The 13,303-nt window shown below is 42.5% G+C and overlaps 1 protein-coding gene across 2 annotated transcripts; it reads right to left on the bottom strand.

Annotated features, from left to right (window-relative positions):
- Positions 1 to 1,926: 1,926 nt before the first annotated feature.
- LOC136528813 (uncharacterized) lies at positions 1,927 to 7,659 on the bottom strand. Of its 2 annotated transcripts, XM_066521800.1 has the most exons (3): positions 7,519 to 7,659; positions 7,336 to 7,430; positions 1,927 to 2,910 (listed from the first exon to the last, which is right to left on the bottom strand). In XM_066521800.1, exon 3 carries the CDS (start codon positions 2,846 to 2,848, stop codon positions 2,045 to 2,047), a length of 804 nt encoding a protein of 267 aa, XP_066377897.1. In that variant the 5' UTR covers positions 2,849 to 2,910; positions 7,336 to 7,430; positions 7,519 to 7,659; the 3' UTR covers positions 1,927 to 2,044. The 2 variants fall into 2 exon arrangements, with proteins under 2 accessions (XP_066377897.1, XP_066377903.1); XM_066521806.1 differs by lacking the exon at positions 7,336 to 7,430.
- Between the last annotated feature and the right edge of the window lie 5,644 nt (positions 7,660 to 13,303).

The raw sequence follows: 13,303 nt of genomic DNA, 5'->3' as shown, positions 1-13,303 counted from the left end.
TTGTATTCATATGCTCGGTTATAGGGGTTGTTGCTCTTAGCTACATAGTAGATGGGATGAAAGGGAATGAAAATGATCCTGATCACGAGGTCCCTACCCTCCTTTATATAGGCTGAGGGGGTAGGGTTACAATGATGAGAGCGATCGGCTAACCGATGGGGTTGCTAGTTTGTTACATGGAAGGCGTAACAGATCAATTCTATCCTACCATCGATACGACGGCACCGGATATCCTCGATGCGCCGTGATCTCCAAGCTAATGGATTCGTCTAGTGTTCGTGGGTTTCATCCTTCGACGTCCTCCATCCGCCAGACTAATGACGGGCCAAATATATGGTCATGAGGGTACCCCGGGCCCATATACCGACAAACAGCTTCTCTATATCTTATGCACACTCTAGAGAATCATTCCCGATCTCTACCTTTGGCTAGAGATAAATCCAGAATAGACGACGACAACATTTGGAGATCTAATTAAAGAATCTGCTGGAGTTCTTTTTTCACCAAAATCTATATTTACATCAATACAAAATGATAAAAAGAGGCTTTTGAAGTTGCTCTTAGCTTCTCGGAATTGGGGAAGATGTTGGAGTAGGGGAAGGGATAAAATCGTAAAGGATAAAAAAATCGGTGTAGGGGAGGAAACTGATTTTTGCTCGGCCACATTATAGCAAAATTGTTTTCAATAAAGTTCTGAATATAAGCAAAAGAGAGAGAAAAAACTCTAAAGATTTAAAGGCTCGCAACTTGGCGATTAGATGTGAGCGGATACCACTTGCTATGGACCAGCTGACCAATATGCAAATGTCCAGCTAAGACTGAAGTGTGCTCTACCTTGTAAAGGGAGAACAAATTTCAACATCTTTGGAGAGTAGACGGTCCAAGTAACACTTGGAAAATAAACAAAGCTCGCCCTTGAGACAAGCATGTATCAAGTTGTTGCTTTTATAGATTGTGGAACCGTTAGGGACTGGTAGCGAGTGTACAACACTACAACGTGTTGGGATGGCCCTCCTAGCACACATTGGATCCATTGGGAGGTGTTGGATCAGAAAACAACGCCCACGATCTTCATCTAATGCCAGTTCTGTTGCTTCGAACTGAAATCCTAGACGTTGGCTCTTGATCCGACGGTCCAAGACGGAGGTCACGATCCACATTTGCCTTTTGATTTCAGCCTTGCGTCCTTGTTCATGGGCGTCGAGGTCACCAAGTTGCAAGCCGAGGATGACCAGCAAGATGCCAAGCCGATGGCACGCGTGTGGACTGGGATGCAGATGACAAGAGTATATTTGCTGAGATACTCATGCCGGCCAAGTTGGGTAGCTCACTTGCTGGTTGCTGCTATCATTCGTCACGCCTCGGCGGCCAAGCGATCAACTACACTTGGCTCCCCGGCTTGCCAAGTTGCTTGCTCCCATGCATCTAATAATGCCACAGAGCGAGCAAGTGTGCGCTGCTAGTTTTCTTTCACGGGCACAGCCACTCTGCTCGTTGCGGTCCTCATGTCCTGTGATTGCGATGTTCATGTCTACAGTTGCAGCCTTGCACTTGCAGGGATGAAGTTCACATTTTTAGCGGTTTTTATAATGTAATGTTATTCAGAAGTTGCTGTCACTACCCGCTTTTAAGGACAACAAACTGATTGGGCTGCTTGGCACAAATATATTTGGAGAAACCATGCTAAATCCAGGGAAATATTTTCAGATACTCCACACTCCTTGCCATTTCAAGCACTCCAGCGAGAGTTAATCTACTGATACCCAACATATACTGTTGAACTTCAGTCTCAGATCAGAGCACCTCACCTGTGCAACAAAACATATGCCAGCAGCCCAGCGGCACAGAGCACACTGATGTTTTGCAATGCAACAGAGGACCCTTCCATGGAGACTTGAGGTAAACACATCTCATGGGGTGGGGGGCGGGTTCAAAACCAAAACTTTGCAATAACATTCACACTTACAAGTTACAACAAAATCTAGGGAGAATTCAGTTACACGGATCCAACAACAGCATTGAGATTTTCTCAGACAAGGAAATCTCAGGCAAAGATTTCTCTAACAAGCCAGTCCAGGCTCGGGTACGCAAAATACAGTATCAGGAACGAGGGAAGTGCAAACAACACAGTGATAAGGGCATACAATAACAAGACTGCTGCGCTGGCAGGGATAGCATAGAGCACTATGAGGAGGAAGATGAACACCAGGGGAAACTTGGCAGTCAAGTGAACCAGGAACAACAAGGACTTGCGCAGCGAAGCTTGTACCCTCTCTGCGTTCAGCAGAGGGACCCCATGGTTGGCATGATTGGCATTGGTGGGCGACGTGTCAACCGGTGGCGGAAGGTGGCGTCTAGTGGGATTTGAATAGCCTGCATTTCCATTTGCTCTACTGCTGCTTGAGAGCCATGGAGTCTGTTGCTCACTATGAATAGCTGGGCGTGACCTGGCCCGCTCGCCATTCATCCCCTCAACCATCCAAAGGAGGAAATAGTTCTTTCGTGGGAATGTGAGGTTCCCTTTGTAAAGTATGCGAAGTGACAGGAGGTTGCACCAGGGACAGCAAATGAAGAATGGTAGCTGGATCGGCACAGTTGGAACTTTGATGACAGCCCATTGAAGTCCTAGGATGCAGTTCTTGCACATGGTGTGGCCGCACCATAGCACATAAGGCACATTCTCCACTATGTTGAAAGACTCCCAACATATTGGGCATTCCAGGCCTTCTTCCCTGCTTGTGCAAGAGGATGCTTCGTCATCAGAACAAGCAGCACTCGAAGAAGTGCAATTTGGGGGACTCCTCTTCCCCAGCCCAGATGACCAAGCGTTTGATGCAAAACCCCACATCTCAGTAAGCTATCTTGAAGACCCTGATTTCACTTGTGTAAATATTTCACTTGGGGGTAGACCTGAAACAACAAGTGAACCATGTATCAGAGCTTCCACAGAGAACAACGGCAATAATAAGAAAAAATACAATGTATAGCTGATGTTGGCATTTTAGAAAGAGGGGAGACAGAAAGCTATAAGAACTTAGAAAGATGCATGTAAGTTGGTGGAAGATCAAATAAGATCACTGTGTAAGTGTATACTATTACCAAAGGGAGTGTGTAGCAATGGGATCATTTGAAATATTAGCATTCTTCAGAAAAAGAAGTAGGCAAACGACAAAGTGTCATACAAATACAAGAATGCACACAGCTAACTAGCGCTTTTACTCTAAACCACCCTCATTCAAAAAGGCCAAGAGAAAGAAATAACTATTCAGAGATCACAAATATACAGGCATAGGAAAGCAAAAACACATAACAGAAACATATTTTTTAGGAGATATCAATACCAAACATCTAACTAGTCACAGATCAGCATAGAGTGACAATCATAAGGGTCATGTGAATCTACTGCACACTTTGTGTTGCTAGGCAGGGAACAACTAGCCCACATGAGGAGAGGCTGATGCAAACATGTTAGGGGCACTAGTTGTTTGCGTCTTTTGTTTTGAAATCATAGAATAGATAACTGAAACAATTACTCAAAGCAAATCTCTTCAGATCTAACCAACACATCGCTTGGCTAGGCTAGATAAGCAACTGCTGGAGCAAGCGAAGGAACTAAAGATAGCCAAGTTTTGCTGCTCAACACTAAGTTTTACAAAAATTGAAGCATGACTGCACAGGATACCAATGTTTTTGAGGCGTCGCCTAGTCGTCGCCTAGGCGACAAGGCGTGGTCGAGGGCCTGGGCGTCGGGGTCGCCACGACCTCAGCGTGTATGGCGTCCGCCTCATAGGATTAGGCGTCGCCTAGGCGCGAATGGCGTCGGGCGGACGCCTACAACCGCGCCGCGGACGCCAGATGCCGGTCGTAGGGGAAGGGCGCCAAAAGGAGCGCGGCCCCGCAGGAAATCGACCGCGCGCCCGCGGGAAAAGTAAGAGGCGCGGGAAATCGACCGCGCGTGCGCCCAGGTAGCCTCTTCGCGTGGGAAATCGACCGCGCGAGTCATTCACCGCGAGTACGGGCGAGGGGAGAGGAAGAGAGAAGGCGGCAGACGGACATCGACCTCCGCTGGGCTGCTACTCTGCTCGTGTCCACCGGCCGGCCGCCCCTGCCGCGGAGCCGGCCTACATCTCCGCTTGGCCGTTCGCCCCTGCCGTGGAGCCGCTCCAGCATCATCGCACATCGCTGCTGCAAGCGAGGGGAGAGGAAGAGAGAAGGCGGCGGACGGACCTCGACCTCCGCTGGGCTGCTACTCTACTCGTGTCCACCGGCCGGCCGCCCCTGCCGCGGAGCCGGCCTACATCTCCGCTCTGCCTCCTCGTGCTCTGCTCTGCATCTGCCATCCGCTCTGCTTGGCCATCCGCTCTGCCTACTCGTGCTCTGCTCTGCCGTCCGCTCTGCATCTCCGCTTGGCCCAGGTAGTCTGAATATTGTATACTCTTGTGTATTGCATCTCCGCTACTCTTGTGTATCTCCGCTCTGTCGTCCGCTCTGCATCTCCTATTTAATTCCACTAATGCTTGCTAATTTGTTATCTTGCCTCTTGTGTATTGTTTCCTATTTAATTCTCAGCAATTGATAACCAATTTGATTGCTGAATTCTGTAATTGTCATGCAATTTCCTTCAAGAGGGATGGATGCTACATGGGAGAAGAGCTTTTGGAAAGGAAAGAAAGGAACATGGGCTCAAGAATTGGCAACAAACGAGGTATGTATGTGCTGCACTAGTATATAAAATTCTAGCTTACAACGCCTTACAATGTGTGTATGGCGTCGCCGGGGCGTCCGCCACAAACGCCTAGGCGTTGTGAAGCGGGTCGGGTGCCGCGCCTCGCCGCGGCGCCTCAAAAACATTGCAGGATACTGAACCAAACATAGTACAAAAGAAACATTGTGCTCTTTGCAGACATATTAACTTAATGAACAATGTAATGGTAATACTCAAACTATATAAGAATAAGACAACAGGCTAAGATATGGGGCCACATTTTTTCTCATGTCATTTAAAGAAAACTGAACATAAGCAAGTGGAAAGCATTCAAACCACATACAAGAAGAAAATAGTTAATGAAGTCTTAGCCTCTTGGTTAGCTTCGACTTTTAGGAGTAAAACAAAGATTGTGCAGTTGACTTAAACTCACCTAACTAGTGCATAATTCACATATGGCCAGACTGTATAGCTACACCAAAATCATTCAAAGGCAGCCCAAAACGAACAGAGACCCAAGAAGTTCTCTAGGGAAACTGTGCATGCCAATGACATACACCTTTATCAGGTATAATACTGAACTTTGTTTTAAACCTTCATTTCTGTTGGTTTTAAATTGAGTACTATAATTACAAAACAACATTTCCAACAGGTCAACAAAATTTGACCTGTATAACAAAGGTACATCCATTTTGTGAACGAAAAGATTTCTATCCAACTAAGCGTTCTTAAATAACAAGATATACTTTAGGAAATTCTTCTAACAAGCCTATCATACATCATTCAACAATCCACTATTGCTATAGCATATGCATTGATTGAACTATTAGCAAGTGCTTTTAAGTGGTTGATCTCATAACAAATACAAACAACTTATGAAGCTATATACAAAATTGAGCTTTTTTTAAAGTCTGGAGTGTGGTAATGTGGTGTTTCATGTTTTTCTCCAAAAAAAACACAACTCAAATTACAAACTGAAGTATGCAGCGACACACTTGAAAGTAAAAATGCTTCAGAGAAATAAATTAGAGAGTGGATGCTTTTCATCTGATAAGCAGATAAAAGTGTCAATGGTTTGCAGTTCTCTAAAATGCTTCCTGAAACGATTTATACAGGAGATATAGGCTTTTGGACTGTGTCCGTGCAGATATTCAGCCTGTCTACAAAATAAGATCATTGCTGCATGCAAAGCAGATTGGGGTAATACCAAACATAGTGTGCACACAATAAGGAAAATGACAACAACAACAACAACCACCTACCCTAGAATTTCTTTCTCTGAAGCAACCTAGTAATAGCGAAAAACAATCAAGCTCACACCGGAAACCAACTTCTTTGATTACTGATAAATAAGAAATAGAAAGACACATAAGTAGGATACAGAACCAATTTTTATATCCAGGCTTGGATAATGTGAAACCACACCCAGATATTGAGCTGAGAAAGGCTGCATTGTGAAAAGTTTTGGCAGTCGTGTTAGCCAGACAAGGCTTAGTTACTTGGCTAAACTGTTACGGTTTTCAGACACTTGGTTACATTCAGATGTTCCTTGGTACAGTATAACTGATTATTGCACGGGCATGGGGAAACATATGATGTTCAGTGAAAATAATACAAACTCTAATTTGAAACTGAAAAGTTGTTGTAGCCTAATCACAGCTAGAAAAGAAATCAGTGCATATATCTGATTAACCAAACAACCTTTTGAACTCCATGCTGACAATCATAGGTCATAAACATTCTAGGAGAACTATTGAACTCCATGCTGACAATCATAGGTCATAAACATTCTAGGAGAACTCAACATGAAGTAGGTCATAATACATGTGGGCATTCAACCACTCCTCTCAGAAAAAAAGAAACACAGCTTATGGACACTACTTAGAAGAGCGGTTGAGGTTGAACAGGGTAATAATGTATGCTGGGCATAGTTTTTCCCGGTTTCTGTACTAGATTAGCAATAGCAATTTGACCCCCTTTTCCACTATGTGTTAGCTAATTTTATTAATCACTACTTCGCCTATTCCAAATTATAAGACGCTTTGACTTTTCTAGATACATTGCTTTTACGGTGTATCTAGACTTAGTGCATAGCAAAAGCTATGTTCTAGAAAAGCCAAAACGTCTTATAATTTGGAATGGAGGGAGTACATATGAAAAATTAGCACCAAAGGACATCTTATGCAAAAAAGGCTTGCTGGATGCCATCCATGCTCATGTGTAAATCACATTCTAGCTCTGTAACCTCCGTCTAATGCGCAGGTAGCTAACAACACCTGATGGTTGCAGCATGTGCACCTAAATTTTTCTAGGTCTTCTTATCAACAGATCAATCTTGATACAGTTCAATTGGGGAAAAAAATATATCCAGCGGTCCACAATCAGATTCCGTTCAGCAAGTCACCAGATGGAACAGACGAATCACATTTGGCACACTAGAATTAGACGAGGCATGCACGCATGGAAGTCAATTAAGAAGGGAAGTACACAAGGGCGATCATATAATTCATAACGTTTGCTTCCAGGTTAGCAAGCTCGCACATCCACCGCGCCTAAACTGAACCGTTAATTTTGTTACCGGCTCAAGCAACAAGGAGCGAGAAACGGGTGAACGGAGGCAGAACGTGTACCCGTTTCAGCGAGCCCCACGGCGCGGCGGCCCCGGACCTGGCACCGGCGACGGTGTCGCTGCTGGCCGGAGAGGTGCTCGGCCCAATCTGCTCGTCTGAAGCAAAGCGGAGCAGGGGCGCGACGTCTGTAAGGGGAAGCGCTCGAATCACAGGAAAGGGAGAGGTATCAGCGTCGGAACTCACCGGCAGCGGCGGTACGGAGGGAGGGAAGGGGCGCCGCGACCGCCGTCGTCGCCGCTTGGCTCGGTGGGAGGAAACGAATTGGGGATCTGCGGTGGCGGGGGTGCGGATGGCCGGCCAGTGGAAAATGGAAGGGGGCTGGGTTTGGAGGGTTGGGCGGCCGCCATGTGGATGCGGTCCACAGGTCTGCTTCGAGGTGGGACCTATCCGTCACAGCCTCTGACGTGGGTGCTACTTTCAATTTTTTTTTGGTTTAATAAAGTCAAGCAGCCAACAGCCCATAAAATTTTGGCCCCGTTCGCTTGACTGAATTTAGCTAAAAAAACAAGCCAAAACATTGTTCCGACTGAATTGTTGTGAGAGTTCCAACTAAAAAAAATTGAACCAGCCGAATTTTAAGACAAACGAGCAGGGCCTTTGCAGTTAGTCGAAATTAGTAAGGGCCGGTTTGAATGCAAACTACTTCAAAAGCTACTGTTGTTGGCATATACTCCCTCGTTCCAAAATAAGTGCACATTTCACAATTTGAGGAGTCAAAAAATCTTAAGTTTGACTAAATTTATATAAAAAATACTGAGATTTATAATATCAAATAATTATAATTAGATTAATAGGAACATATGTCTTCATACTAATCCTGATTAGAGATACAACCATTTTATGTGAATCTAGTCAAATTTAAGATTGTTCAACTCCTTCAAGTGCGAGACATGCAGTTTGGGACGGAGGGAGTAACAAATGTTGTAGTGTCTAAAACCTTGGTTTTGCTAAAAACATAGAGTTTGATTTAGGAAAACTCCAAAAGACAACCCTCAAGTATAGCCTATCTACAGATAATCCTTGTACTATTGTTTGGCTTGGTTTGGTTTACTCTCCTCAATTATTTCAGTGGATTCAATTTACACCTAGACAAAATTTGTCTATTTTGTTTCTCCATGTTCAAGCTGAATTTTGATTTTAAACTTTGAGGGGATATCTAGCACCATAATTTGTGTTTAAAAAATATGTCATAATTTATATCATTATTTTGGTAGGTTAGGATTTATAATAATAAATTAACGCTAGAAAAACAAAAAAGTATTAAACATGATGATATAAAATTCATAATATATTTTTAAAATACTATATGTTGTCCACAGTCGCCTCACACATTTTTAAGTAAAATTCAACTTGTATGTAGAGAAATGAAAAAGACAAATCTTGTTAATGAGTAAATTGAACTGACTGAAATAGTTAAAGGGATTAAACGGAACCAAACATTAGTTTAGAGGTTATCTAGACATAAGCGATACTTGATGGTAGTAATTTAGACTCTTGACCTCTTTTCACAGTTTTGTGTATTTTTTATTTGTAAAATCATAATTTTATGGTAGTATAGTCTTTGAAAATAGTGCCATCCAAATCGGCCCTAAACTTCTTCGTCCGGTAGACTTCCTAGCGCTCGTCATGGAGGTCGACATAAAGACCCTTCTCATACTTGAAAGACTATTGTTATTTGTTACCACGAATGCTCACATAGATGTGGGAGTTGGAGAAATTCTACTCAACATCAATGACAAGAAGGAGAAATTTGCATTCATACTAAGAGTAAAATAGGATTCATATGTAAGATTCATTTATGATAAAAAAGATTGCATCTCACATTAAATAGGATGTGCAGAGAAATAATGTCTTAATGCAGCTAGTGGTGCAGGAGTGACTTTGTGACAAGTCTTCTCTTCTTTGCAATAGCGTTCTGATCATTGCTTCCAGTTGCAGGGGATTAGTTTACTCATTAAGCTGTCTCTTTTCCTTAGTTATTCTTTTCTTCTATATTGCTCCTCTATTTAGTATTTTTCTTAGCTTTGTTTTATCTTTGTTGCAGTAGTTTGCTTGTCTGAATGTCGAGTAATTGCTCTATAGTACCAGTACTTTAGCTAGTAGTAGTGTGTCCGGTTTCTTTTCTGTAGCTTGTTTATAGTCCACTTCAGTTATTTTGTAGCCTTATTTCATTTTATTTTACTGTTGTTTATAGTATTTGTGGTTAGCTTTTATAGACTTGGATCTTGATTGTTTTCTTCCATGAATTTTTAAGAAAGACCTAACCGTTCCTAGGTCAACCTATCACAAGTTGGCTCGTGTAGCCTTGATGATTAGAAGAGATGAGTGTTGGATAGGAATTAGGATATATGCTAAGTTTTTGCAATAAAATTTTATCGGCTCACATTCGCCCTCTCTAGTCGCCTGATTGATTCTATAATGGCGAAGACACACAATTTTAAGCAATCTAATGCATTGGTTCAACATCAGTTACATCTAAGGGATGTGAGGATGGCATCCAGGATCCATGGGTGAAAGGTCCTAAATGACTATAGGGGGTGAATAGGTTAATTAAAAATTCTACAAGGCACTAGAACAAATGGTTAGACAATTAAATAGTGATAATTGCATTTTGCTCTAGCTCTACTAAAAATGCAAGCCACCTACAAATATACTAGTGTGCTATGATCTCTATGGCAATCAATGAGCTATGTCACTACTAAACTATCTAGTGAGCTAGCTAGCAAGTTTATTACAACTAAAAACTAGTTACTCAACTAATAACTTCTCTAGTCCACTAGCTACACAAGAAGATTAACAACTACAACACAAGTATATCAATGAAAGTAATGTACTTGAGATAGAAATCGATATACCGAGTCGGGCAAGCATCAATCAAATGAATACCAATTGACACAATGATTTATCCCGAGGTTCACTTGCTTGCCGGCAAGCTAGTCCCCGCTGTGACAGCCGATTCAGTTGGTAGTTCATGCGCTAATAGGCACCCACGCCTAGCCCAACACTTGGGCGCCGTAACAACCAACACAAATGAGGACGCTCAACGTTGCGAGCCATTTACTAGGGTGGTTTTTGGCGCTCCACCGGGGAATAAGCCCAAGAACCCCTCGCAATCACACCGAGAGTGGCCACAAACAATCACCAACTCGTGCCAAGACTCCTCCGCTGCTCCAAGCCGTCTAGGTGGCGGCAACCGCCAAGAGTAATAAGAAAATCGCAGCAACAACGATTTCCAAGTGCCACTAGATGCAATCACTCAAGCAAATGCATTTGGAATCACTCAATCTTACTTTGGATGCACAATCAAGTAAGGAGATGAGTGGGAGAAGTTTGCTTCAGCTCACAACGGTGTATTAATGATCAAAATGTCTAAGAGAGCGAGCCCAAGCCGGCCAACATCTATTTATAGGGCCCCCAAGGCTCCACTAGCCGTTATACCCACGAAGGGCCGTCGGACTAAGCTTCGGACCCAGAAATTAGGGCCTCCGGACCATGCTCCGTGGGTCCGACACTCAGTAGCTTTGAATCTCGTTGCGCCATGTGTCCACTCGACCGTTGGCTTGCTAACGACTCCCTGCAAACCTCTGGACTAGACTCGCACAGTGCCCAGCCAGACCAATGCTGACCCTAGTCCAGAGCTATCTAGTAAGCATCTAGAGAGGGTTTTTTCACTTCGGACCCAGTCCGGACTCAACCTCTAGACCAAGCGCCATAGGGTTCAGAGCGTTTTGGCCGCTCTCTGTCTTGGCGATAAATATTTGCGCAACCTCTAGACTCACGTTAGCGGCCAAATATTTGGATTTCTAATAAGTGACAAGTACAACATTGGCAAGATAATAAGTGACAAGTACAACATTGCGCAACCTCTAGACTCAACTCTCTGTCTTGTACTTGATTTAATTTGGATTTCTAATAAGTGACAAGTACAACATTGGCAAGATAACCCTTATAAGAGGTGTGAAGAAGCTTTTCATTGGTTCAAACCAGACTTGGAAGCTTAGGCTAGAAGCTCATGATAGTGATAAGAGTACAAGAACAAGACAACAATGCAAATGGACATCTAGTTTGTTTGTTTCAAGTGGTATCTAGACTCAAGTATTTCATCAAGAATTCATAAGTAGTGTCTAGATCAACTTACAAGTGATATCCTACAAGTGCTACTCATGAAGATAGCAAATATTCATGAAATGGTTTTTAATGACAAATCAATCATACATGTGATATCACATCTCTACATATGGTATCAACCATACAAGAAGGTGGTTCCACAAGTGATCCTCAACTCTAAGTGATCATATGTAGCACCCGGTTTTAAGAACAAAACCAGATACACACCATATGTGAGCCCAGAAAGTCAAATCTCACATATAGCTACAAATAAGGATAATATCAAAAGACAATGCTTAAATACATAGCGTATTAGTATAAAAATTATAACCTTAGATAGCAAATAGCGGAAAGACAACTCCAATCTTCGGGTGAAGACTCTAAATCCACAGGGACAACTGACTGGTTGATCACAAGCCTAATTCCTCTAAACTCTAGCAATCTAGTACCCATCTGTGATTTTTCCAAAGATTTAAAAAGTAAAGCAAGCGTAAGTACATGTCGTACTCAATAAATATAACATGGGGTTCATGTGGCTCAAAAGGCTAACACTAGCTCAACTGCGATTAGCTTTTAATTGTCACAATTTTAGCATAGGAGTATTAACAAGTTTATCACAAGCCCATAAACACATGATCAGGTAAACATGAATAATGGATAGCATAAATAGTGATCATTAGTGAGCATATTCATCATCAGTATCATCCGTGTTCATCATCATTAACCATTAGTGATCATCTATTCCGTAAAAGTTCCAAGGCCGCTCGTGACCATGAGCATGGCTTATATACTAGTTTTACACTCTGTAGAGGTTGTACACTTTCACTGTGAGTCGTGATTTACCCTTTCGCCCGACGTAGCTAATCTCTTGACCCACTTCTAAGGAAGGTCAGCAGAGTTCACTATGAAGCCTTTCAAAGGTTCGCCTAACAAGTTAGGGCCATTAGATTCACTCAGCAAATAGATATAGAGCCCCCCTTCCTGATGGCACAATGACACGCAGCCTATACACAAGGGGACAGAGGCCGCACTATACCCGATTCGACAAGCCATTCTTATGCCAATAAAGGTAACCACTAACAAGCTAGAAAAGGTCCTCATACTGAGCTAAAGCTAGAGTCATATAGCCCTCACAGCTGTACTGTAAGTCTCGAATGATCACTTATAGATAAGTCCTTAGGGAGAGAAATCTAGAGCACCATAAAACAATCCAATGCTCTAGCCCCCTTATCCCATGTTGCTAAAAAGCATCTTTTAATGTTTATTGCATATTACATTAGTCAAGTTACAGGATCATGGTTGTAGTTGAGCACTAGCATCATACTACCCAATGCAATAACCCAAAGGTATCAAGGTACAGGGTAACAAAGTACTAGAAATCCTTAGTGGCAGGCAAGGTAGATATATGCAGTATGAATTAAATGATTAAAGGTGTATAGGACAACAAGGAAGATCACATGCTATACTTGCCTTAAACACCGATCCTTCGGTAATCTTTAATCTTCAACATACTTCTTCTTTCTTGATCACCACACATATCTAACCAACTGGACGTAATCATAAAGCACCACACAAACATCTATACAATCATACATGAAGCAAATAATAGATCTAAATTAGAATAGTACACCAAACATAAAATCAAGATGAAAATATTGTAAAATGAATCTACGTCTCGCTATGAACACACAGACGCAAAAAACACGCTAATCGAAGCTTCGATGAAAAGGATACATCTACCGATAGATCTGCTTTATGCACGGAAAAGAAAACTATAGGCTTCATTTATTTTAACTATATAAAAGCTTATATAAATTGAATTAAATCAGATTTAGATTCGAATTCTAAAACTAAAGTAAAC

This window comes from Miscanthus floridulus, chromosome 2 (assembly GCF_019320115.1).
Source record: "Miscanthus floridulus cultivar M001 chromosome 2, ASM1932011v1, whole genome shotgun sequence".
In the NCBI taxonomy this organism is placed as follows: Eukaryota; Viridiplantae; Streptophyta; class Magnoliopsida; order Poales; family Poaceae; genus Miscanthus; species Miscanthus floridulus.
The sequence above is the reverse complement of the archived record's forward strand: the minus strand, read 5'-3'. Positions and strand labels throughout refer to the sequence as shown.